Source organism: Heliconius melpomene, chromosome 2 (genome assembly GCF_056956725.1).
Source record: "Heliconius melpomene rosina isolate 202511_hmr_F chromosome 2, ASM5695672v1, whole genome shotgun sequence".
NCBI classification, from domain to species: domain Eukaryota; kingdom Metazoa; phylum Arthropoda; class Insecta; order Lepidoptera; family Nymphalidae; genus Heliconius; species Heliconius melpomene.
Genome location: NC_140390.1, coordinates 3,873,042 through 3,898,857, shown reverse-complemented (window position 1 = coordinate 3,898,857; position 25,816 = coordinate 3,873,042). Strand labels below are relative to the sequence as shown.

The following is a 25,816-nucleotide window of genomic DNA, read 5'->3' as shown; positions in this document are numbered from 1 at the left end:
TGAGAATGTCTTCCTTATGTTCTTCATTAGTATAGGTATGTGAGACTAGATTTTATATCGATTATTATTCATGTTATTCTATTCTTATTATAATAATACAATTACGATATTTTTAGACTATATCAGTAACTAGTGGACTTGGGCGGCTTCGCCCGCTTTAACTATAAGAACATTTATTAAATTTATTTATGAAAATTTAGGGGATGAATCTTAATAAATCATGAAACACGTGTTCAATGAAATATTTTTAGGAGACAGGAAATAGGAAATATTTTTAGGAGATAGGAAATAGGATTTAAGAAATATTCTAAATTTCAAATCTTATAAAAATCGATGACGATTTAAAAACTTTCCATACATACTTTCAACCTCTATTTCATCCCCTCAGGAATCGAATATTGCAAATTCCCGTTTATATTATTAATTAGTATTTATAGATACTAACACGTGTTAAAGCTCCAAAACCTGAGCGAGTTCATTTCAACTCTTTCTGCTCTTTCTCTCTCCGTCCGACTATTTATTGGTAAAAAAACTACCAACAAATAGTCGGGTGGCGAGCAGTGAGGAACAGAAGTGTTTTATTGAGAACGATGTATCTAACAGTTTCCCTCTGCTTACCCGGTTAAAATAGTAGGTATTATATCAACCATGTTTTATCTCTATGTTATTAAAGTAGATACCTACATAAAAAATTACGATTATTCGAAAATAAAAGATAACCAATAAAATCTTAAACAATAGTATTTTTTTGTTAACAAATCACCCTTTGTTACAAAAAGCATGTACTTTAAAGTTTATTTATTAAATAAACTTATTTATTACTTGTTTCTCTTGTCATCAAATAAAATATTATGATATTCAAATTATATACAATAAATTTGAGTTGTAGAGTATTTTTGTAATACATAATACATATAAATATACATATATTATTAACCACAAACGATTAACTTATTATTTTATTCATTCTTTCCTTTTAAAATACGGAACCCTAAAAACATGTTATTTTTGTAGTTATATTTGAAACAATCAACCAAAATCTATCTATAAAGGGTTTCGAACATAAACTAATTTGTATTGTAAACATAACGTATTACTAAATCTTGATTTCTCTATGAAGACAGATGGCAGATTCGACATAGTGTTGCGACATAAAAGAGGCTACTAGAACAATTCTGTTAGAAAGTAGTGCAGGGCCACTTTCCACGCCCTTTAATTAACGCCGTTATTTCCATGCTCTAAAGCCTACTTTTGAGAAGATTTGTTTGATTTTTTACATAATATATCTCAAGGCATAAAATAAATAGTAAAATAGAGACGTGTTTGAGAATTATTATATAATAAGTTCGTTGTAGTTATGTATAGGGCTATCATGGTACAGTGAACACCTGACTGTAAACAAGTTGGTTGTGGATTTGATTCCCATTTGGAATTCTCCATTTAGCCAAGGCAAACTGTAGCGTTGAGTGTTTTTGAGAATTGAAATGAAAAGTGGATAATGGAGGGTCTTGGATCTGAGGTTATTATGCCTACCTATATACAAAATAAATGATACTTTTTTTTAATAGCTTTTTAGAGGGAACATAATGTTAAGACAACCCATTCCCACTTTCTACCAAATTCTGGAGGTGTTTTCAGTCAAATGTTTGTTCTACTGCTTCATGACTGACTTAAATAATACTCAAACTAACTAATTAACAATTCAACATGTAGTTTCAGTTATATATAACAAGATCACTTTTAAGGTTAAGATAAAAATACTAAATAAATAATAGATAAAAAAACAAGATAAACTTTAATGATGCTGTCAATATATAAGAGAAAGTTGAAGTATGGATAGTCTTAAGTTTTTTTTATATGTACCAATATTAAAAATTGAGAAGGAGAATAAGTATCAAATAAAAGATGTTGTGGTGCATTCGAACAGAGTTTGATTGTAAACATGATGGATGTAGGTTCAATTCTTGTTCGGAGAAATCATTATTTTAAAAAAAAATTCTCTCCTCTAGAATACGAAGAGATCCAATGAGTTCCACAACTCACCATACTATATAGTCAGGTGGAAAGTGAAGTATGTAAAGTCTTAGCACTAGATTGAGTGTGTTGAAGATGTTTTTTTTTTAATATGAAAAAACTGTACTGTCTTTAGGCATATCTTTGTACTATTATTAGGATTACTTCACGTTATGGTATAAGATAGTGAGAATTTGATTAAAGAACGTTCACAGAAATTACAAGGTAAAGAAACAAGGATCTAAAACTGTACTTTGCTTATATTAACTTTAGTAAAAAAAATATCATTGTGTATTATATACGTAAATGAATAAAATATATAATACAAAATAAAAAGTCTATAAACTCGTCAGTAATAAGTCCATTGGATGTGAAGTGAAATTTTGATACTATATACTGTTAAATTGTTGATGTTAAATTTTCAATATTTTATTATATTAATAACTATACGCTAAGGATGACGATCTTTCACATGAATACTATAAAATATAGTCATCAAAAAAGAACGATTTGAATTAAAAATCATAAATTAAAGTTGAAAATAAATAAAGGAAAAAAATATTGAAAGTAATAAATAAGTATAATACTTACAATTAATTGGTGCTAAGAATTTATATAACGTAGAAATAGAAGTTATCCTCAAATGATTTATATATGCATGTAAACTACAAACTTTATTCAAACACAACGTAAATAAACAAAAACATAAACAGACGATCGTTCTGTCATTTTAGTTTGACATAAGAATTTTGACAATTGACATTGACGATATTGACAACTCATAGAGTGCCAACTTTAAACATAGGGCACAATAGATACATTGCCAAAAGTGCTATTTAAAGAAAATCTGATGCATTTCAGCTTTATAACTTTTAGTATGTTTGTCTAATACACAAAAAAATAATGTTATCTATACTAAACATAAGTAATTTATTTAAATTATCTCCTAAAAGCTTATTTAAAGTGGTATTAAAACTTTTAAATAAAAAAAATTCTTTGTCGGATGAATGTGTACCAATATATTATTAAAATGAATAGGAGTGATAAAAGTGTTGTATAAACATTGGTCGATTTTATCCAATTAAAAAGATTATTCATCTAATTTAAGTTTCTTACTTTTTGTGTTATTCTTTGAATCTATAAGGCGAATCTAGACTGAAAAATGACTACTAGAGTTGGCTAGGTGGTATAAGTTAATAATAAAAAATATATTTATACTCTCATTAGAAACTATTGTTACTTACGTTACTTTTTTAATTACAGATACAGCATGTTACGGGAATGAAGATTATTTTTAACTTGGCAAAAATGTTGGAAGTTCCAGACAATGTAAGTTATTCTGTAGTTGTAAGCTGTATAATTTAACATAATAATATATGTGTATATAACACAATAAATATGATAACTAAATATAAAGAGGAAAAATTTTATTTTAATAAACATATATGGATATTACATTAAATTTGTGAAAAAAATGTACTGAATTGAGTTTCGCCGTCCAATTATGATAAGATAGGCGCCTATATGAATTACCGCAATATATAGGTTGAAGAAACTTGAAGGTTTTTTTTCTAGCTTGATATCCTCTAAGTGAAAGAAATGCGTAAACACGTAAACAGTGATAACTAGCACTTGCAACATTTAGTTCATTTAAACAATATAAAGATAACAAAAACCACATTACGTTATATTATATATAAATTTGTTATGGTTCATCTACTTGGAAAATATCCAAAATATGAATAAATCAAACAACATACATTTATATTGAACCTTAATGCTTTTGCAATAAGGAACTAATTAGTATCTAATGTTATACAATTTGAATAATTACTAAAATATTAAATGAATAGACGTGTTGACAATTTGTTAAATTAGCTTATATTATGGTATTGGACTATAATTCGTTATGTAAATTTAAGCTCATACATATATGGGCATCTAATTTAGTTACAAAAATAGTTTAGGTATATATGCTATTGGGATTTAGAGGTGCAGTGGGCAGGTGGGCAGACAGACTATCAATGCGGTGGTTGTAAGTTCCATATTCTTAGTTCTGATGAGGTGTTGATCTCTGAGCGCAAAACGTTTTTTATATTTTTAATTAGTTATACCTTAAAAACATTCTTAAGAATTCTTTCATTATTACAGAGCAAGAATTTTGTACCGAAATTCTCATATAGTAAACTAGGGAACCGTGTAAATTTCGAAAAAAGAACTATTCAAATATTCTTCTTAGTTTTATCAAAATAAGTACAGTTGTCGTTTATGAGTTATCCACTGATATTATTTCTTAAGTAATATATGTCTATAAAGACTTGAGTTTTGTGTATTTAAAACTTACTTTAAATGTATAGTAATGTATCACTTTCATAATTTCTTACCCGCGTAACACTGTACTCGTAGGTATCTAATAGAAACAAGAGAACTTACTCTCACTTTCTCTGCGACACTTGATGAGATCAATAACCCTATGGGAACATCTAAATCTATATTTCTTTTAACGCTATTATTCTTATTATTTTAAATGTAATCTTAATTATATCATATTTATATATTAAATACGTAAACCTAAAAATTTCGACATAATAATGCATACTTTTAATTACGTATTTATATAATTAATTATATAAATTTTGTAAATAAAAAACTTTTTCTTAATTCTCTCAATTCATTTTCCAAGATGAAATAAATAAGCGTTGAATTATACTAATCCAAACGAATTTCTATAATGTCTTTCTTTTCAACTAGATTCGTTCAATTTGATTAATAAACATGAAATTAATACTTAAGCTTTAACCGTACCATCCATCACATAGATATGTATCTGTGCCAATAAACGAAATTTAAAAAAAAACAATAAAAAAAAACATTCTTTTTATTAGACATTTAGGTACACCATAAAATTCTAATATGATAAGGACCTAATATATTAGACATTATATAGAAAACAACAGTGTAAGAAACAAGTGGTTGACCTATCCTTAGTTGGACAGAACCTACCGTTACTCCGGAAGAGCCTTACCAGCAATTATAGGTCAGCCATGAAGCAATACTAGGTAGTAACTAGTTTTATGAGACAATGCTATCTCTCGTTTACTCGCAAACATTAACTTACGAGTTTTATCATTTAATTTTTCTATAAAAACCTCTCGAAGCGAGGGTTGCCATTGTTTAATTTAAAACAATTTTCATTTTATATTTGTTATGCTTAAATAAGCAATTTTCAATTAATGAAGGAAGCAACTGATTAGAGCTTCTAACTCTATTTGAAGATCGACATTTTGGTCTTTAATGATATTGATGGTGTGCCGCTCTTAACTCTGAGATCGATCTTAAGATGCCGATTTCATTCATAAATTATATATCTATAAATGAAAACAGCACCTCAATATAGATCTCAGACTTGAGAGCGATTTATAAATACCTATCGGCCTAAATTTAACATTTCTGCAAGTTCGTTCGTTTGTTAATGATAATATAATTTAGAAATCTTAAAGCTTAGTTTAAATTATTTAAGTATTTATAATTTGAAATTTAAAATATCCATTCTATCTATTTATTTTTAAAACATAATATGTATATAATTATTTAGAATAAGCAAAAATCTTTACAATTACTTTCTACTTTTTATTTCATACTTTTTTATTTTAAGATTATCCTCTTTAATAAACTAATAGTTTGTGGCTAATTATTCCTTTATCCCAGCCCTGTATTTGAGGTCAAACTACGCGATATTAGTTACGCAAATGTTAGTAGTGCGCGGCGATTCTCAATCGACAGTACACGGGCATTGAAATTGTATTAAGACATTGTTTTTTAACTGAAAAAGTGAAATATATACAATAATATATAGTGATTGACGTTATATATTAATATTTAATAAGGTATGTACTTAAAGAAAGTGTAATTGAAAAAATATTTTAAAATTGTATCCATTCTTGCTAATATACAATTCTTATATTTATTTATTAAACCAATAATCGTCCACGTGATATTTGTTTATTAATCAGTATAAGAACACCATTAGCTATTATAATATTATTAAAAAAAATCAGCTTCACGCTTCACGCTTCAGCTTCGTGCTGTATCCCGCACCCCCCAGAGTAGGCAGAGGGAACCTAGTGTTAAGACACTCCATTCCCACTTTCCGCCGAATTCTGGAGGCATTACGTGTTTAGTTTAGGCACAAGTAGGTATTTCTGTAAATAGATACTAAGCAATTGCGATTTTTATATATTTAATTAACACGAAACTATTTTAGATCTAGAAACTTTTTTTGTCGACTACTTTTTCTGTGCTACCGGAAGGTCGGTCAGTTCTAATTAAGATTTTAGTTAGCATATAAGAAGGTATGCATTGGGTTGCCCTGTTCTAGATTATCTTAATAATTTGGTCGATAAGAAGGCTATGAAATTTAAATACATAAGAAAAATGTATTTTTCCAAAATTTATTGTCTGAACTATTACAGCAATAGGCCTCTTGCACAAATAAATATTTAAAAACTTGTTAAAACGTATGATCGCAAAAAAACATTAAAATATGCATAATAATTTTTACGTTTTTACTTGTTTAAATAAAAATATTTTATTATATAAAGTTATAAGACCATTTAAAAATTGTAACCGCATATACCTTTTGGTTCAAGGATTATGAACCTTTCAAAATAGCTATGTGATAAAAAAATTATGCGACTACCCACATAAGTTACTTTTCGCACAAGTGTCAATGTAATTAAGAAAAACAAAATAGTTTTTATATATTTTTAAAATTAAATTATTTAGCAAATCTCTTTTTTTAGCAATATACGGTGTAAACAATTTTATTTATACAAATAATAAGATGACAAGACAAAGATCTCTTATACAAATAAGATAATTACATACATCTCAGTAAGTAGTGTTTAGTATTGTCAGTGTTCCAGTTTACTTTTAGATTGCAAAATGGTACGTCTATTCCCTTTTGCCATAGCTTACAAATAGTTATTTAGGTGAGTTATTTTACTATTTAATTCAGTATATGAATAATACAAATAATAATTTTAATTTTGCTTTGCGTAAGCGGCGTTGAGTTACGCCAGTCAACTAACAGTGTAATTTGCGAGAGAAAAGTGCAGATAAAAATTGCAATTGCAAAATAATTAACAACAATATATCTATGTCAGTATATTATTATTTATTATATATTGACATAGGTTTATCTATATATGTAAAAATATAGGTACTATATTCATTTAATATGTGTACGTATAGGACGTGCGACTTCTTGGTGCCATTGATGTTTATTATACTGGTATTGTCTACTTCACACATTATAGGTGTGGGTTCAGTTCTCATAGTCAAACAAACTAAAAACGATGAAATGCCACCTAAATATATATAATATTTTGAATAGATCTTACAGCTTAGTCATAGGCTTATAGATTTTTTTTATTAGAAGAACCACACGTTCAAAAAAAAAATCTTTATATCTACAATGACCATTGTAAATTAGTTAAATAACTTATTATTTATGTTCATATCTCGCATTCTAAAAATCAACCAAGATATTTGGGTTTAGTATTTGCTTTTCGTTAATTTTACCTCGTAAACCAGTTGAGTTCTTCCACTCACGCAATGCCTCCAGAATTCGGCAGAAAGTGGGGAACGGAGTGCCTTAACACTAGGTTCCCTCTGCCTACCCTGCTGTGTGCGGGATGCAGTGTGAAGCTGATTTGATTTGATATACCTCGTAATTAAATCCGAAATTAGTGATTTTTTTGTTTTTTTTTTTTCATACAAAGCATATTTTAATAGTAAAACATAAATAGATTTTATATGTTAGAAAATAAATAGAATAAGGAAAAATTTTTTAACATGATATGTATTGATGGCGTTTAATTTTCCTTATATTTTATGGAATCTGATTTTACAGGTAAAATACCACGTTTACGGACTATCCCATTTATTAAATTTATTCTTTATTAAGTCGGCGCACGTCGCGTTCGTAACTAAGTATTGTATTTGGAAATTGAGAATGACGAATTTGGCCATAATTTGTATGCGAATGGTAAATGCGTCCACTATTTTGGAAGAAAGTATCTTTTCACAAAGCCTTTTTTTTATAATATGCATATATGTTATATTCCCTAACCATTATATGTAGTCTATGAAGCGTAAAATATTACAATATGGTTTCTTTTTTATATTTTAAATGTATTTTTTATAATCATTTTAATTTTTTCCTCTTATATAAAAAATATATATATTTTGAATGTAATAAATGCAGTCAATCTACTTAAATAACAACAACAAATTTTAGAATAAACTAAACTTTAATATAAAAATATTTAATTTTATAAATTAATTAAAGGCAATAATATTCATAATGTTTGTAAGATGAAAATGAAATTCTCAACAATAAGACGCAACGAGATAACATTGTCTCTAGGTGAAGAGTAAATATTACGAAGTACAAAGAATCTATGACAACAAGAGCTCGGTACATATTTTTGAGGCCATACAAGCAGTTTATTAATTGGACCTCCTTTGTTAATTATAAATGTGGAAAATTCATGTATGGAAAGATAGAAATAATATTTTTAAAAAAATCTGTTACTGATTGACCGACAGACAACGTAAATACGAAACTACTCTATTTAGAAAGTTGACATTTAGTATGTATTTCTAAATTGAAATTCGTACTTGAAGGGGAGATACAGAATTTTCTAATGTACGTCTTAACTTCTCGTAAACAAAAGAACGGGCGACTACTAGTTTATATATATAATAAATGGTTATGTAGTACGTATATAAAATAAATACTACAAAACTATTCCAATAAAAAAAATAACTTAAATCAGCAAAACGCTAGAACAAGAAAGGTACAGACGACAAAAGTCTGTGGCAAATAGCAGCTCAAAAAAGAATTCTAATAAATAGTAAATATTATTATTATAAAGCATTCATAGGAAAAACAAAGGATTATAATTCAATATTTCAATAAATCACATTAAAAATGTGACAAGTGTTTAGTTACGACTTTTTGTTATTTTTTAATTAATTGTTATTGTTATAAACTAACAGTAAAATTACTTAAATAAAAAATATTATTAAATTTATATAGCTTTTTAACCGACTTGTGTAAGAAAAGGAGATTATCAATTCGACAGTATTTTTTTTGTATAACTATATTTAAATTTTAAAGTACAAAAAGTCTGTTTATCATAAAATATGTAAACATCAAATTTGCTGATATATTAATGGAAAACTTTAAACTAATTACCACCATAGTAACATAATATTTAGTACTTACCTATTCGTAGGTGTTTATTAATATTCTTTTTCACGTTTAGCATATAATTCTTCTTTAATTGAATAAGTACTTATAATTTTATTATTTATTGTTAACGATATTAATAACATTTAACATGTCATCTTGAGTCGGTATCATAAATCAGTAAACGATTTAATCAAAGCGCGAGTGTCATTGTTTAATTCTCAGTGCGCCTTTTCCTTCAGCGGCGGAAACTCGTACGTCGAAATGTCAAACTTCCCGCCATTTTTTGCGTGATTGTGTTTTTATTATCTGTTGTTCAAGATATTGTTTTTTGACAATAAAGTTTTTAATTTTATTAATTAAGAATAATATTTTTTTGAATGTTATATGACAAATAGTGATATATTGATAGTCATGAAGAAGGTTTGTAATTTTTGTGGATTTTATCTTACTAATACGAGAGAATATCGGGTTTTAGGTGAGTAGGGTAACTAGTATTGCGGCTTAGTTTAATATTTTTTTATCTTCTGACATATTTTCTTTTGCTATTAATCTTAATGACTAAATAAAATATAAGTTTTTATTATATTGTTACTTATATTGTTATTTTGTTGTTGGGACACATATTTTAATCGGTTATGAATGACATACGAATAAATATATATGTATATACCTACCTGAGCCAGTTGTGGCGCAGCAGCACAAGGGCGTGACTGTAACGCGACGGTTGTCGGTTCAATCCCCACTCGAGGAAATGAAATATTTATTTGTATATTTTCATTTCTTCGTTCTGGTGTCGAGGCAAAGCGCGGCGCTAAGTTCTGCCACTCAACACGCAATGCCTCCAGCATTCAGCAAAAGTGGGGAACGGAGTGTCTTAACCCTAGGTTCCCTCTGTCTACCCAGCTGTGTGCGGGATACAGCGTGAAGCTGATTTAATTTAATTTTAATATTATTATTTTTTTAAATCTACTAAAATACAATAATGAAAACTATATTTAAATTGGTTGAGTGGTTTCTAAGTACGCAATTGTAAAGACAAGAATAACAAATAGACGAGAATAAAATAAAAATATTATTTTCTGTTCCACTAATAAATGCCCCAATAATAGTTTGCCTCATATATCTTCCATGTACAGACAACGATCAGCTACGATTTTAATTATATGTATAGAAATGTATTTATTTGGTTAAGAAGAATTTAATTATTCATTAATTTCTTTACAAAATGGATCTAAGGATTAGAAAACAGATATTATCAGGTTGTCTGCTTGCTAAAGGCTATTGTGGCTCAGGCAGTGGCAGTGTTCATTTATTATATTATACCAACAATATAAAACATACTGTATCATTTCACGTAACTGTATCTGTTTGTTACAGATATTTGGATAGAAATTATATTTATATAGGTATTATGATAGAGCAAAGCTTATTAAAAAATATATTAGTTAAGTGAATAGTATATTCTACGTTTTTTATTACGAAGACGGTTAAATAAACATTAAAAATGCATGTCATTGCTTATTAATGTTTTTTTTTTTCAATTATTTATAATTAAAAATGACATCTTTCTCAGTTACTGACGAAGGGAAAAAATAATTACATTGTTGTTGACGTTTGTGCATTAACTACAAATATATATATACGAAAAAAAACCAGATAAGCGCGATTCAGACTCGTCCACTGAGGGTTCCGTACAAAAATTGGAGATCTCGAGCTTTTTCTGAAATTCCTCTTTAGGTACCTCATTTGAACTAATGGCTTTAATACCAAATTTTTCCCTTTGAAGGCTATTATTTTTTAGGATTTAATCACAAAAGTATAATTTTCAGATTTTCTAGGTCAACTGGAAGTACCCTATTAATTTTAATTCCCCTTACTAATACTATTTTAGTAAATGTAGAAATACGATTTTTAGTATAGACCGTACATGTTAGTTTGAATTTCAACTCGATATCTGTAGGCGTTCCTAAGATAAAGGCTCTTGACAGACAGACAGACAAATAAACAGACGAATAACAAAATGATCTTATAAGAGTTTCTTTTTTTCTTAAAAGGTAGGGAAGTCTAAAAAATATTATTCTATTATATTGGACTGTACTTACGATGGTCGTGGGTTTGATCTCTGTTTGCGGAAATGGTCGGAATTAAAACTATTTTACCTCATCATTTGCCAAGGTTGCTAAGACAAGCATCATCCACCATGCCCGTCCTACATGCAGGTGAAACGTGAAGCTAACAAAATCGTAAAAGTAAACATTAGATAAAGCAATTAATAAGATAAAAAAGATACTTGTTTTTGTAAAGTTTAACGTAAATACCTATGCATACATATATTATAAATATCTTTTTGTTTATGATATGAATAGAATACGTGATAATCATCTCGCAAATACCCATAAAGGTATGTATAATTTTAGATGTTAGAAACACCAAACGAAAAGTTACACATACTGTGTTTTTACATCACTTTTGTCATTAATAATTTATTTACACATGATAATCAATGTTCAACAGACGGAGAGAACCTAGTGTCTAAACACTGCGTTGCTGAAATTTAACGCCGCGACTTATCATGAAAGAAACTTTAGTGTCTTAATGGTATTACGTGTATTATAACTCAAATTTATAGGTACTTTTTATATGGGGGATTGATATGAATCACCTTTTTATGTTTGTAATTTATAATTTATTAAGAGTAATTATTTGTCAACTGTTGTTAATTTTTGATTGGTAAATTTTCTGGGATAGCACGGCCCACTAGGGGCCCCCTATTCCTACGCCTATTCTGTTGTACGTACTAATATGTAAAAAATCTAACTATTATATGTAATATATAAAATTTGGTTTATAATAAACGTTTAAAATAAGAGTAAATAATAGCGAACGCACCCATTCTAACTAATCATGTATTAAATACTACTTAACTCCATTCAATGGTTAGCATTTAACATAAAAACTAAAACAATCATTTACAAGTACCTAAGTAGTTTATAACAATACCTACAACTTCGAACATTACAATAATGATGACTTCATAAAAACAACATTTTTTTATTATCATTATTCAAGAGAAAAACGATATGAAATTAACCAAAAAAACACTAACAACTTAATTCTACCCTCATTTGTCACCAAATATTTAAGACTAAATGACAAACGCAATAAAGAGCAACTGGGTGTATCGAGGCGTGACACCAACTGCCGACGAGTACGTGGCATGGAAGATACTCATTTCGCTGATTGCTATACCATTATCTTGCTACTGGCACCAGATCGATCCTATATTTAAGTATGAAGCTGATATGAAACAAAGGCTTTGAGATTGTTAATTTTTTTACGTTTATGTTTGTATTTTTAAGGTTCCGTAACCGAAGGGTCCCTAAAATATAAAAGTCCACATCCCCCAAAAAATACCTCTCGATACGTTAATGGTAAACTTGACCCTATTACTAAGACTTCGCTGTCTGTCGTATTCCTAAACGTGAGGCCAGTCGTCGCAAGGCTACAAGTGTGTGTGTAAACGCAACTGGTAGTGGGTTCGATCTCCACTCGAGTCACGAGAAAGGTCACTCACTCATCACGAAATCTCAGAAACTACATGTGCTAGGAATCTAAAATTGCATAGGAGTTATTTATAGGACGTAGGTGCTCGCTAAGACGGGAATTTGCAATATTCGACTTCTAAGGGGTAGTTTTTGGGGTTGAAAGTTTGTATGAAACTTCGTTATTTCAAATACTAGGAGTCTCACTTTTTGCATGGACGTCACTTATAGGACGTAGGTACTCATGGAGACAGAAATGAATTATAACGTAGTTAACGCAGGCGAAGCCGCGGGCGGGCCGCTTGTATTAATATAAAGTTATATTTTCATTTCTTCGTTAAAACGTGGGGGCTACAAAAATGGCTTACCCTACCGTGTGCGGGATACAACGTAAAACTGACTTACTATTTTTTTCTAAGCACCAAAATTGGTATATTTCAGTAGGTACGAAATAAATAATATAACACCTAGGCACTGTCTCTAAAACTAAAGACTTGCATATATGTGCATTGAATTGAATCCAACAATACCAAAATAAACTAACAAGAACACCTTACATTACATGTGAAATGCATCTGTTACCGTTCGTTAAATACAATGTCCATACAACGTCATAGAAAACTGCAATACTCATAACATTATACAGTGAAATGTGCATGCGCAATTGTGATGCATAATAAACGGAAATTATAGTTTATCTATCTTTTATGTAGCGAATAAACCCAGTACGATCGACGGCCGCAAGCCGAGGTTCGATTCCCGGCCGATGCATTCTATTTAATTTTCCTCATAGGCAGCCACGTAGTGCTTGCTTTTCATCAGGGACAGAGTACCCTCTTCCCTACCCAACCGATGTCGCTGTAAAAGCCAATAGGGCAATTTAACAGCATTAAACTCATGTTCGAAAAAAAAAAAATAGCGAATAAAGAACTATAGAAGCCAATATTTTCTGTAATTGAACCTAAATACAAATAAGAATACGTTAATGTAAAGGTTCTTAAAATAAAATGCCAACTTCGACAAATGTTAAAAGTCAATAAACGCCATTAATTTGGTGAAAATCAAATCCCGAAAAAGGCTCGCCATAATATAGATAAAATATATGCTTAAAAAGTGTTATACTATACAAATTTTAAGAGCAGTTCAAAAAATATATTTTAGTAGCAAGCGGCGTTTCTATTAACACTTCGTTATATTACAAAACAGCTTACAAATTACAGCTCATATAAAAGCTTCTATCAAAGTTTTTGTACCCACTTTTTTTCAATAAGACTCTCAAGGGATTACCCGAGCTTATTTTTTGCTGAGAAATATCACAATAAAAATAGATATAAACATCTTGGAGCTTATTTTTTTATAATGGTTGCTTAGTTCATCATAACTATGATGTCATTTTAAAGAACAGTTATATATGTAAACCATGTGGGCCCGTGCGGGGCTACGCCCGCTTGAAATAGAAATATTAATAAAGAAATTGAAAACTAAAGATTCAGTCAATTCAGTAAAACAGTTGTATAAAATAATTGTTACGGCAAATTGACATAACTTTTTTATTTATGAACCGATTATAAACCCTATATGTTTTCGGAAGCTTGCCAGAATCCAATAGTGAAAACCGCATCTAAATCGGTTAAGTCGATTTTGAGATTAGCGATAACAAACGCACAGATAAACAGACAAAAATTTAAAAAAATATTGTTTTGGGTTCTATTAGGTTAATAAAGGTTCCCAATAAGATTTTTTTTAAATATCTTTCAAGTACAGACACCGACCCTCTTACGATTTTATTATAAGTATAGATATAGATATAGATTAAAACAAAGCAATTGAGCAATTTCAATGTAGATTAAACTTTCATAAAACTATTGGTTTCGCCCAAAAATAGGTCTCATTTTTAGGGTTCCGTATTTTAAAAATGGAAACTTCGGAACCCTTATAGGACCACTTTATTGTCCGTCTATTTACCAGTCAAGACCATTCATTCATCACGAGATCGCCTAGAGATATCAAATATTCAGATGTAATGGTTCCTTGAAGCATAAAAAGATACGAGTATTTATGCGTCGTTTTTGTTGTTTTTTGTATGAAATCCGCCGCGTAATCAAAGCCTATTTAAAAGGTACTTTTCGTTGGCCTACAGTTATGAAATCTGGCATGAAGTTAGAACTTACAATACAAATAAAGGAAAAAATCCGAAAAGTAAAAATTTATATACAATATTTCATAGAAAAAAAATCAATACAATTTATATTTATAGTTAATTTCATACAAAATGAAACCCGCAAACCTAAAAAAAACTTGTTAACTTTTGTAAGTTGTCCTTCTCTTGTAACTAACAATCCTGAAATTAGACGATCGTTTTGGACGTATAATATGACATTTTAATATTGATCTTATTAATATAATTTCTACAAATTACAGATATCCGAAGCCAGCTTCGTAACAAGTGTGGAAGAAGCGAGCCGGACAGACCAATGTACACAAACACCACCCAGCGGGAAGTCCAGGCCGCGGTCTCTGCAGCGATTCAACACTAGCGACCATTTGTACGAAAGGCACAGGCCTTACAAACTGAAGGAATACAGGCCCAAGAGCTTGGGTGTATGCGAGTCATATCAGTGTTTGGGGAAACCGCCCAGCTATGATTGTGGAAGTCAATCTAAGTGAGTGATTGTTAAATCTTTGAATATAATATTTTAGCTATTTTCATTTGAAAAATGTTTGGGACTATGGATTTTAATTCTTAACAAATGGAGATTGTCAAGTTCAGTTAGTATTAAGACGAGTGTTTTAATATTAGGTTCAAATCCATATAGGGTTCTCTAAAAAATCTCCAAACTCAAATAGAGATCTTTAAAATAATTTTCAAAATCAGCAGCGAACAACTCTGTCAATCAACTCAACTCTTTTACTAAAGTAAAAAGAAAAAAAAACTATTATATATGTATTTTAGCGAATATACGACGAATCTAACAAAAATATTATAATTTTTTTTTTACTTAAAAAGTCTGTTACAAATTGTGACATTTAAAAAAAGTAAAATTTCACTTTTAATATTTAACGTATACGATTTTCATATAAAAAAAATATAGATATAAAAAAAAAAAGTATTTTATCTTTCCTAAGTGTAGAATAACACTTTAAAAAGATGAAAATTTAAATAAGCAATAAAATATACACTTTACACCTATGTTCATTATTATAAATACATTTTTTATTATAAAGCCAACATAAAACGTTTATATAGTCATATACAGTTGATAAACAGATAAACTGTAAACATAATAATAGCATTTTATAGCAGCACGAGCACTGGAGATGTACAATAAGTGTTGATATACTTTAACAACACGACTTAATCCTGCACTCAGCAGGGTAGGCAGAGGGAACCTAGTGTTAACACACTCTGTTCCTATTTACTACCAAATTCTGGAAGCATTGGGTAAAATAAAATGTAAAAAAAAAAATTCATTAGCGAGAATGGGAATTCGAACCATGTACAATAAGTGTAGATATATTTTAGCAACTCGCCTTAATCCTGCACACAGCAGGGTAGAGAGGAAACATAGTGTTAAGACACTCTATTCCCCATTTACTACCAAATTCTGGAAGCATTGGGTAAAATAAAATGTAAAAAAAAATTTCATTTGCGCGAATGCGAATTCGAACCCATAACCTGTCGCGATTACAGTTACATTTTGCACCCACCACGACTGGTCTCAATACTTACAAACTTATCTTGTAAATACTATGTCATTATTTCTCGCAAATCACAAGTAAATGTACATAACAGAAGTAAATAATTCTCAGTACAACTCGAGAAGCCATTGTTTAAAATTCACCATTCTTGTTGGTAAGCGTTACTGACGTTCTTAGTTTATAGCTGTTTTACGAGAATAACGTGTTATTTAATGAAAAAAAGCAATTTTGCTTTTAAAAGTCGATTTGTGAAATGACAACGCTTTAGAATTGTATTGCTATTTATATCTATATATATAAAATCGAAAGGTCACTCACTCATCACGAAATCTCAGAAACTACATGTGCTAGGAATCTGAAATTTTGCATAGGAGTTTTTTATAGGACGTAGGTGCTCGCTAAGACGGGAATTTGTAATATTCGACTTCTAAGGGATTGTTTTGGGGTTTGAAAGTTTGTAGGAAACTTCGTTACTAATGACATTTGTCTTTGTCATTCGTTACTAAATGCTAGGAGACTCAAATTTTGCATAGACGTCACTAGGATGTAGTCATGGAGACAGAAATTAATAATAACATAGTTCACGCGGGTGTAACCGCGAGCGGGCCGCTAGTATGTAATATTTTTCTTCTTGATATACTCGTATACCACTATAGTATAAATCTTTTCGTAAGTCGTGTATGTAGTTCTTCTGTTTTGCATATATGTATATTAAGTACATAGTAGAGCAGAGTTACAAACGTGTGACTGTAAGCGATAGGTTGTGAGTTCGATTTCTACTCGAGGAAATTAATATTTTCATTTCTTTGCTATGATATCGGCCACTAAACAAACAAGGCTTTTAAAATTCAATGGAATATGGAGAGCAGAGAGTCTGAACACTAGCATATGCGTACCCTGCTATATCTATATTGGATACAACGTAAAGCTGAAAAAAATACTGTTGATATAAAAATAATAATGTTTTTTAATAAGTTTAATTATTCAACAACAAATAAAAATGAACGATAAATTAAGAATTTAAAATATGTATGTATTATTCTAAGTACTATACAAAACCTAATACAATATTTATCTATTGTCTACTTTATTTGTCTACAATCATGTTGGGACGATGCGTTCACAAGATTTGTCTAAATTATACAATTTTACTCTTGGTGTGTCAGTTATCAAAAGTTACATTTTTAAAATATTATTATAAAAATATATATAAAATTCGTGAAATTTATATTAATGAAGTAATAAATTTAAATCTTATTTTGCATTACTTGACTTAGTATATTTAAAGTTTTCATAAAACAAAGATAAAGATATAATATAAAAGATAAAAAATATATGTAGGTAAAATTTGTACGTAAGTACCAATTTACATAAAAATAATATCAGTTATTAGGTAAATAACGTGATGCTAGTTGTAACGTATCTGTAATTAGTAGGTAGTAGATATTAAAAAATAAATAACGTTGAATTGCTTTAAATGGAATCTAATAATTTCTTTTACTGTGGAATGGCCTACCTCCGGCAGTGTTTCCAGGTCGGTACGATATGGTTACAAAAAGCGCGTCTATCTCCACCTCAAAGGCCGGCAACGCACCTGTAGCTCCTCTAGTGTTGCACGGGGTCGTGGGCGGCGGTGATCACCATCGAGTGACCCGAACGCTCTTTTGCCTTGTCCTTTTTTCCATAAAAAAAAACGTTTAACAAAAGTTTTCATTTGTTTTCCTAATTAAGTTAAACAAATGAGTAATTTAGTAAAATGTCTTTTAATACATATTCTTTATTTTATTGTTCTAAACTACGGTAAATGTACCTAAACGAGGCCATCGTGGCGCAGCGTATTGTAAATGCGACGGTTATGGGTTCGACTTCAACTGGTGAAAAAAATTATTTTCATTTCCTCGCTCTGGTAATCTGAAAAATAAGGCAGAAAGTGTGAAACGGAGTGTTTGAACACTAGGTTCTAGGCTGCTATAAATACAGTATACAGCGGAATAAAAAAAATAAATACATTTTCTCAAATTCCAGGGCTAAACCAGCAACAGATAGTCCAACAATCTCAGTGACGCCCCCGCACAGCCTAGAATACGACTGCTTGAAGGGAGGCTGCACCCCCAACGGCAGTGTAACACCTACAGGGATGATTTCCAACAGATCTGGAGCCACTACTGTATTATTAAGCCCAGGGTACCTGCAGAGCCCTTGCCAATGCAATCAGTCTATAAGGGTGGGTTTTGTTTTTAAATTGTTATGTTTATTTTTCTCTTTATTTTTATTTTTTCTTCCGCTCACAGCAGGGTAGGCAGAGGATGGTTCCTCTGGTGTTAAGTGTAGTTAAGTGTTGACGGCTTATGGATTTTGATTTTCACTTGAGAATATAATTTTTTAAATATAATATATTTATATCCTCGCCCTAGTAATGAGGCAAAACGGGGTTTTAAGTTCAGCAACTCAACACGAATACCTCCAGAATAGAACTTTAGGTTCCCAGGTACCCTGCTATGTGCGGGATACAGCGTGAAGCTAAAAAAAATATATGTAATATACAAAATTTATTGTTACAGAGTGTTAGTGAAGTGGCACTCGCGATGCCGGCGAACACGTGGAACGAAGAACTCGCGTCGCCGTCCTCACCTGACGGGCTTTCATGGAGAAGACTGCATATGTCTCGAGCTAAGCTCAAAGCTACCGCTACCACTTCTGAATTGTTATCCGGTAGGTATTTCCAATTATATTTTACTAGTGCTTAGCCTTCGACTTCGCTTGCTTAGTCTTCTTTCTTAGTAGTAGGTTTTTGTTGATTTTAAAAAAAAATTGCCAAGAATAGATGTTTATTGTGAATAATAAATATCTTCTTCCTTATTTCTTTTTTACATTTTTAAAGTGTTACAAAAAAAATCCTTTTTTTAGAAAACATATAAAAAACGTAGCAGGATTTGAACCCGCACCTCTTGGAAACCGTCCAAGGGTTCGTACGTTCTCATCGGGCTACGTCGAAATTCACGGATGCAAATTTTTATATTTTTCTATATTATTTATATATCTAAAAACCTACATCCGCTAAATGTACGTACAGACAGTATTAACTAAAGATGCATTTATTTCATCACAATGGAATCTATAAATTATTGTTAGACTCAATTGTTTATTGTTCTGTTAAAATGACCATAAAAATATAATAGTAATTTTTAAATTGAGGTCTTCGTGGCTCACTGGCGCAAGGGTGTGACTTGCCCGGCAGTTATGAATTCGATCCCCACTGGGGGAATGAATTATTATCTATTAACAGTTCCATTTCTTCGCTTTGGCATCAAGACAAAAGACTCCACTTAAAATGTCTCAAAAAATTTGGCAGAACGTGGGGATTGGGGAACGTGGGGAATGAGTGGGATACAGCGTGAAAAACAATGAAAAAAGTAAAATGGCGATATTTCTAATAATAATTGATAACAATCCACAGGTTTCGCGATGGTAGCAATGGTGGAACTCCAGATAAACGAACCCACAAACGTACCAGAATGGCTCTTCGTGATGTTCGCAGTGTGCACTACAGTATTAGTTGCTGTTCATATATTTGCATTGATGATATCCACATATTTATTACCCAACATTGATGCAGTCAGCAAAATGGATATACCTGGGAACCCTGCGTTAGCCTTGAGGGACTCCCCCCATGAGAGGATGAGGGGATTCATTGAGTTGGCGTGGGCGTTTAGTACTGTATTAGGTAAGTACTTTTATTTTGGGCAGAGGGAACTTAGTGTTAAAAACTTTTTTTTCCCATTTCTTAGTTAATTTTCTAGATATTTGAGTGGCGAAATTCAACGTCGTGATTTATATTGTTATTAGAGTTTGGACTTGAGATAATTCATTCCTTTCTAGTAAGAATAGAACCCATGACCGTAGAGTTTATAGATAGACGCTGTGCCACTACGCCATGATGACCTTGTTAGAATGGAATGTCTTGACACTAGGTTGTCTCTCACTCTCTGCTTATCCTGCTATGAGTGGAAAGTAGAAAAGCGTGAAGCTTAAGATAAATCTTTTATATACATTTAAAATTATTGATAATTTAAATAATAATTTTTATTTCAATTATTGTATAGTATAGTTTTTTTTCTTATAAACGTAAAGTTGAACTTACGTCATGTAGGAAATAAATGAGTTGTATGTATGCTTGCTAATTAGTGTAGGCGTTTTATTTCGTCATTTGTAGATTTTACTTATTAATGTACTGTATGTATTAATATGTTGATGAACAAACGGAAATTTTTCCCTTATTACTCACGCTTTATCCCACATATAGTATACTACACAAAGAGAACTTAGTGCTAGGACACTCCGTTCCCTATTTTCCGTTGACTGACGTAAATTATTATAATATTATTTTTTGTTGCCAAAGCGAAGATTCTTTTCCTTAATTAATTTCCCCGAATACGAATCAAACCCGCAACCTTCGCGATTACAGTCACACCTAAGCTATTGCGCCATTACGGCTTGTTTTATTTTAAAAACCATATAATATTAAAATGTTATCTGTATTTGTATTGACGAAACATTTATATTGCTGGGTTCATATTTATATTTAAATGCGGTATAATATTTGAGTTTCAACAATGGGTTGTACAACGGCTTAAAATAAATACGCGAGATAATGAATATTAAAAACCTTTCATTTTCATAATATTACGATTTTATTGTCTCTTTCTCGCTTTATCCCGCACACAGCAGGATAGGCAGAGGGAACCAGTAGAGTTAAGACACTCCTTTCCTTATTTTTTCGCTGAATTCTGGAAGCATTGAGTGTTGAGTGGTGTGTCGATACCACAGGGACAAAAATTAAAATATGAAATATTTCGTTTCTTCGAGAGGGAATCGAACCTAAAACCAGCCTCGCTTACAGACTCACGCTTGCCCATGACTGTCCTCCATTCTTTTGTTTTAAGAGAGAAAAATAATATTAACTTTTTAAAATATAGGTAGCCTTGTCCTATTAACCTAATTAATATTATTTTATATGGCAGCTATTAATAAGGCTTAAAGAGGTTTGTTTATTCTTAGTTTGCTTAAACATGCTAATCTAATCTAAGGTAAGATCTCAGATTTTTGCCATTATTAGACATTTTAAATGATTACAAGCGTGTTACTGTAACCACGACAAGTTGTGAGTTCGATTCTTACTCGACGAAATTAATTAATTATTTAATATTTTCAATTTTCCAATTTTCACTTCCGTAATATTTAATTAAAATGTATATTTCCATTTCTTCGCTCTCATGTCAAGGCAAAGGATGGCGTTTAGTTCCGCCTTTCCAGAATGTCTCCAGAATTCGACGGAAAGTGGAGAACAGAGTGTCTTAACACTAGATTCCCTCTGCCTACCCTGCTGTGTGCGAGGATATTTTTTTACTAGTTATAAATTACCATAAATTAGGTACCTATTACGTGAAACACATTTGCTTACCTAAACAAAATTACGAATGGAAAAGTGACATCTATAGAATTTAGGAGAAAGTTGTGATGTAAGGCATATAATATTTGATAATATGCAGGTGTTAGGTTGATAGGTACTCTGCTATGAGTGGGAAGTAGTAAAGTGTGAAGCTTAAGATAAATCTTCTATATAGGTACATTTAAAATTATCAATTATTTAAACAATATTTTTGTTTTAATTATTGTATAGTATAGTTTTTTTTAACCGACTTCTGTAAGAAAAGGAGGTTATCAATTCGACTGTATGTTTTTTCTTATAAACGTAAATTTGATCTTACGCCATGTAGGAAACAAATGAGTTGTAGAGGTACTTAAACAAGAACTACTATGTTTTAATATATGTATATTTGAAATCGATTCCTTAATATTTTCCATTCTATTCTTATTATTTTCTCCTTTCTTGTTTGTTCATAAGAGAAATTATTATTTAAATAAGTAGATATTTCAATTGTCACTATAAAAAATTAGAATTATATCTAGTTATATCAATTATTGTGCTTTGAGGTTTGTTTTTAGAGGGAAATAGTTAGTTAGTTTTTTTTTATTCAAGTTATTTCTTTTAATAGAAGCTATATTCCATTTTTCGCAAATAGCAAAGCCGATGAAAGAAGAATTAAAATCTTACTATAGTTTTCCTATAAGAAAATTGAATTTGAGAATTTCATTTCTAATTTCACATTAATTTCTTTTCAGGTTTATTTCTGTTCCTCGTAGAAATAGCAATTCTTTGTTGGGTCAAGTTTTGGGATTACTCGTTTGCTGCCGCCACCGCAGCCACCGTTATTGTTATACCAGGTAAGTAATCACAAACCATACTTAATATCATTTACTATTTATTTATTTGAGCTTTACGTTGAATCTCACATATTGCAGGGTAAGCAGAGGGAACCTTGAAATGTTGTGTTCACAGTTCAGATACTTCCGTCCCCCATTTTCTGCCGAATTTTCAAGTTACTCAATTTTAGCTCTCAAAGCTGCTCTCAAAACTCCAGAAATTTCTAAGCTCAACTTTGTGCTTAGAAATTTCTGGAGTTTTGAGTGGGCACAAGACTCTAATAAGCACGGACCACGCTCGCCCATCGAAATTAAATGAAAAATTACAATTATACATCTACCTATCCAAGCGTATCTTCTTTATCTATATATATAAAATCGAAAGGTCACTCACTCATCACGAAATCTCAGAAACTACATGTGCTAGGAATCTCAAATTTTGCATAGGAGTTACTTATAGGACGTAGGTGCTCGCTAAGACGGGAATTTGCAATATTCGATTTCTAAGGGGTTGTTTTTGGGGTCGAAAGTTTGTATGATACTTCGTTACTACAAATGCTAGGAGTCTCAAATTTTGCATAGACGTCACTAGGACGTAGTCATGGATACAGAAATTGATAATAACATAGTTCACGCGGGTGAAACCGCGAGCGGGACGCTAGTATGTAATCTATATAATTGTGTACACTATATCCTTTGTTGATATCAAAATAATGTTAACTAATGATAATTCTTCTATATTTTCATTACTAAGCGTATCTTCTCTTCTCTATTTTCAGTATTAATAGTATTTGTGGCGTTCGCAATACACTTCTACCATTCGCTCGTAGTACAAAAGTGCGAAACATCTGGCCAAGATATCAAACAACTTGAAAATATGAAGCGAGATTTGGACACCGCTACTGTTAAAGTTAATATGTATTAAATTAATATTTAATTCACATTTTTGTATAAATATATGAAAAACTATTCAAAGATTACATGTAAAAATATTTTTTGAATTTGTGTGTTATAAGAACCTTGCAACCGCTCTCAAGTCTGAGATCGATCTTGAGAGCCATTTGTAAATACGGTTCGAAATATTTTAGTATATTTTTGTGCTTGTAGGTTACGTTTATTGTTTTTCAATGATAGTTAAAGTTTTGGTTAAAATCGATTTCTCAATTAATATATCGATTGTAGGTACATGATGATAGATGTTTGAAATAAATATTTTAATTAATAAATTGTTAGATTTTTTTTTCATTTTTCTTTCCTCATTATGAAACCAGTGTTTGATAAAAAAAACAATGAGTAATAATTACATATTTTTTTTAGTGCAACAATTTATCTATTATGTCACATGATAATATTATTACAATTTATTTTCAAAATTTTAAGTTAAGTAAATATTATTATTTTTATCAATATTCAAAATTGTTTTTTTTTATAACATTTAAGTATATTTTTATGGGCATAAAATATGTATGTACAGGTGATATTGATAAGATAAATTGTTTCACGACAATCGAATAATAAAATTAATTATAATTACAAAATCGATCGATTTAGTTTTTATTAAAATAACAATAATATAGCAAAAAAATATTTTTATAAGTTTCAAAAGACATTGTGTTATATTTTAATGGACTGATTGTATATATAAAGTTATAATTAGAGTAAAATAATATGAAGGTGGAATATATGCTGTAAGTAGGTAGTCTACGTACAAATCTGTTTTTGTATATTTTATAAGTAAATAATTATTTTAAACTGGCAATTTTCATTCACTTTTAATAGAAAAAAAAATATTTTGCAGAACTATATGCGTTAAAAAATAATAAACAGTTCTGTTTTTAATAATTATTCTGAATATTTATTATTAAGTATGGAATAACACTTTAAAAATGTTAAAAAACTATATATTCTTTGTTATATGTAATAGTTATTATTTGCTTTCACCAGTTTGGAAGTAGGCACTCTAAACGGAATATTTTTTTAAAAAAATTAAACTTTTGTACTAAATTTATTATGTTATAAATTTGTTAAAGATGCCAACGAGATCTATTTTACTATAAGATTCAATAATTATATTAATAATTTAATACAATCTCATTTATGCTGTACAAAAAAAAATTGAATAAAATAAGACTATTTTCAGATTGACATTTTTTTAAATATGAAACTTAAGTATGTAACTTTTTAGAAAACGTATAAAATGTTTAATGTAGCAAGACTTTTCTTAAGCACGTTAGGTTTTCTGATCTTATGCAATTATGCAATGATATGATCTTAATAAGATACTCAAAAGTATGAAAAATCCTAAAATTAAATCTGCGCAGCCGTCTACACGGCTTCTCTTCAGACCTTCAGAACTTCAGAGTATGTTATCTCAGTGGTAAAAGAGCTTGGACACTACAAGAAATGGACTTCCAATCCTCCTATATTCATATTTTTATAGGTACGTTTTTTAAAAAAGGTGTAGAATAACACTTTAAAAATATTAGGAAAACTTATTATCATATTAAGACTGTAATATTGAATGTAGTTATGATGTACTCAAGAAATATATTATGGACCAATAAGTATATAATGCGAATCAGAATCAGTATTTATTGATTTAATATTATTATTTATGTCTTAGGAATGTTAATATTATTATTGAATGTTGTTTATATTGTTATTAATCAACTTTGTAACAAAACGAATTAAAATCTCATACAAATACTGTTTTTTATTTATGACGCAACACTAAGTCCCCCCGTATTAACGTCTTGGAATTGAACCCGTGTCGAACGCGTTTTTAGGGAACCCGAGAACCTAGTGTTAGGACCCTTCGTGCCCATTAAGACTACTTCTGTTCCCCACTTTCCGCCGAATTCTTGGAGGCGGAACTCTTTGCCTAATTACCAGAGCGAAGAAATGAAAATATTAAATAGTAGTAGTAATATTAAATAGTAAGTAAATATTTTATTTCTTAGAATGGGAATCAAACCCACAACATATCGCTTTTACAGTCTTACGAAACTGGCGAAATTATATTTAAAAGACAAAAAAT

The 25,816-nt window shown here is 30.1% G+C and overlaps 2 protein-coding genes across 4 annotated transcripts in view; one reads left to right on the top strand and one right to left on the bottom strand.

Annotated features, from left to right (window-relative positions):
• LOC146540442 (methyl-CpG-binding domain protein 4-like) overlaps positions 1–2,747 on the bottom strand; it is a 32,050-nt gene extending 29,303 nt beyond the window's left edge. For both annotated transcript variants that reach the window (XM_085200637.1, XM_085200644.1), the window contains exon 1: positions 2,605–2,747. The gene's annotated coding sequence lies outside the window, so the exon portion shown is untranslated. The remainder of the gene's footprint in view (positions 1–2,604) is intronic.
• Positions 1–24,542, top strand: part of LOC146540441 (uncharacterized) — a 47,792-nt gene extending 23,250 nt beyond the window's left edge. Inside the window, exons 2-8 of one of the 2 annotated variants that reach the window (XM_085200620.1) lie at positions 3,277–3,342; positions 15,238–15,479; positions 18,541–18,739; positions 19,077–19,227; positions 19,973–20,239; positions 22,699–22,800; positions 23,559–24,542. In XM_085200620.1, the coding sequence (XP_085056746.1) occupies positions 3,295–3,342; positions 15,238–15,479; positions 18,541–18,739; positions 19,077–19,227; positions 19,973–20,239; positions 22,699–22,800; positions 23,559–23,704 (1,155 nt within the window). In that variant the 5' untranslated portion in view covers positions 3,277–3,294 and the 3' untranslated portion in view covers positions 23,705–24,542. Of the gene's footprint in view, positions 1–3,276; positions 3,343–9,523; positions 9,695–15,237; positions 15,480–18,540; positions 18,740–19,076; positions 19,228–19,972; positions 20,240–22,698; positions 22,801–23,558 lie in introns of those variants that run through there. The other variant, XM_085200627.1, reaches the window with a different exon arrangement.
• Positions 24,543–25,816: the final 1,274 nt, after the last annotated feature.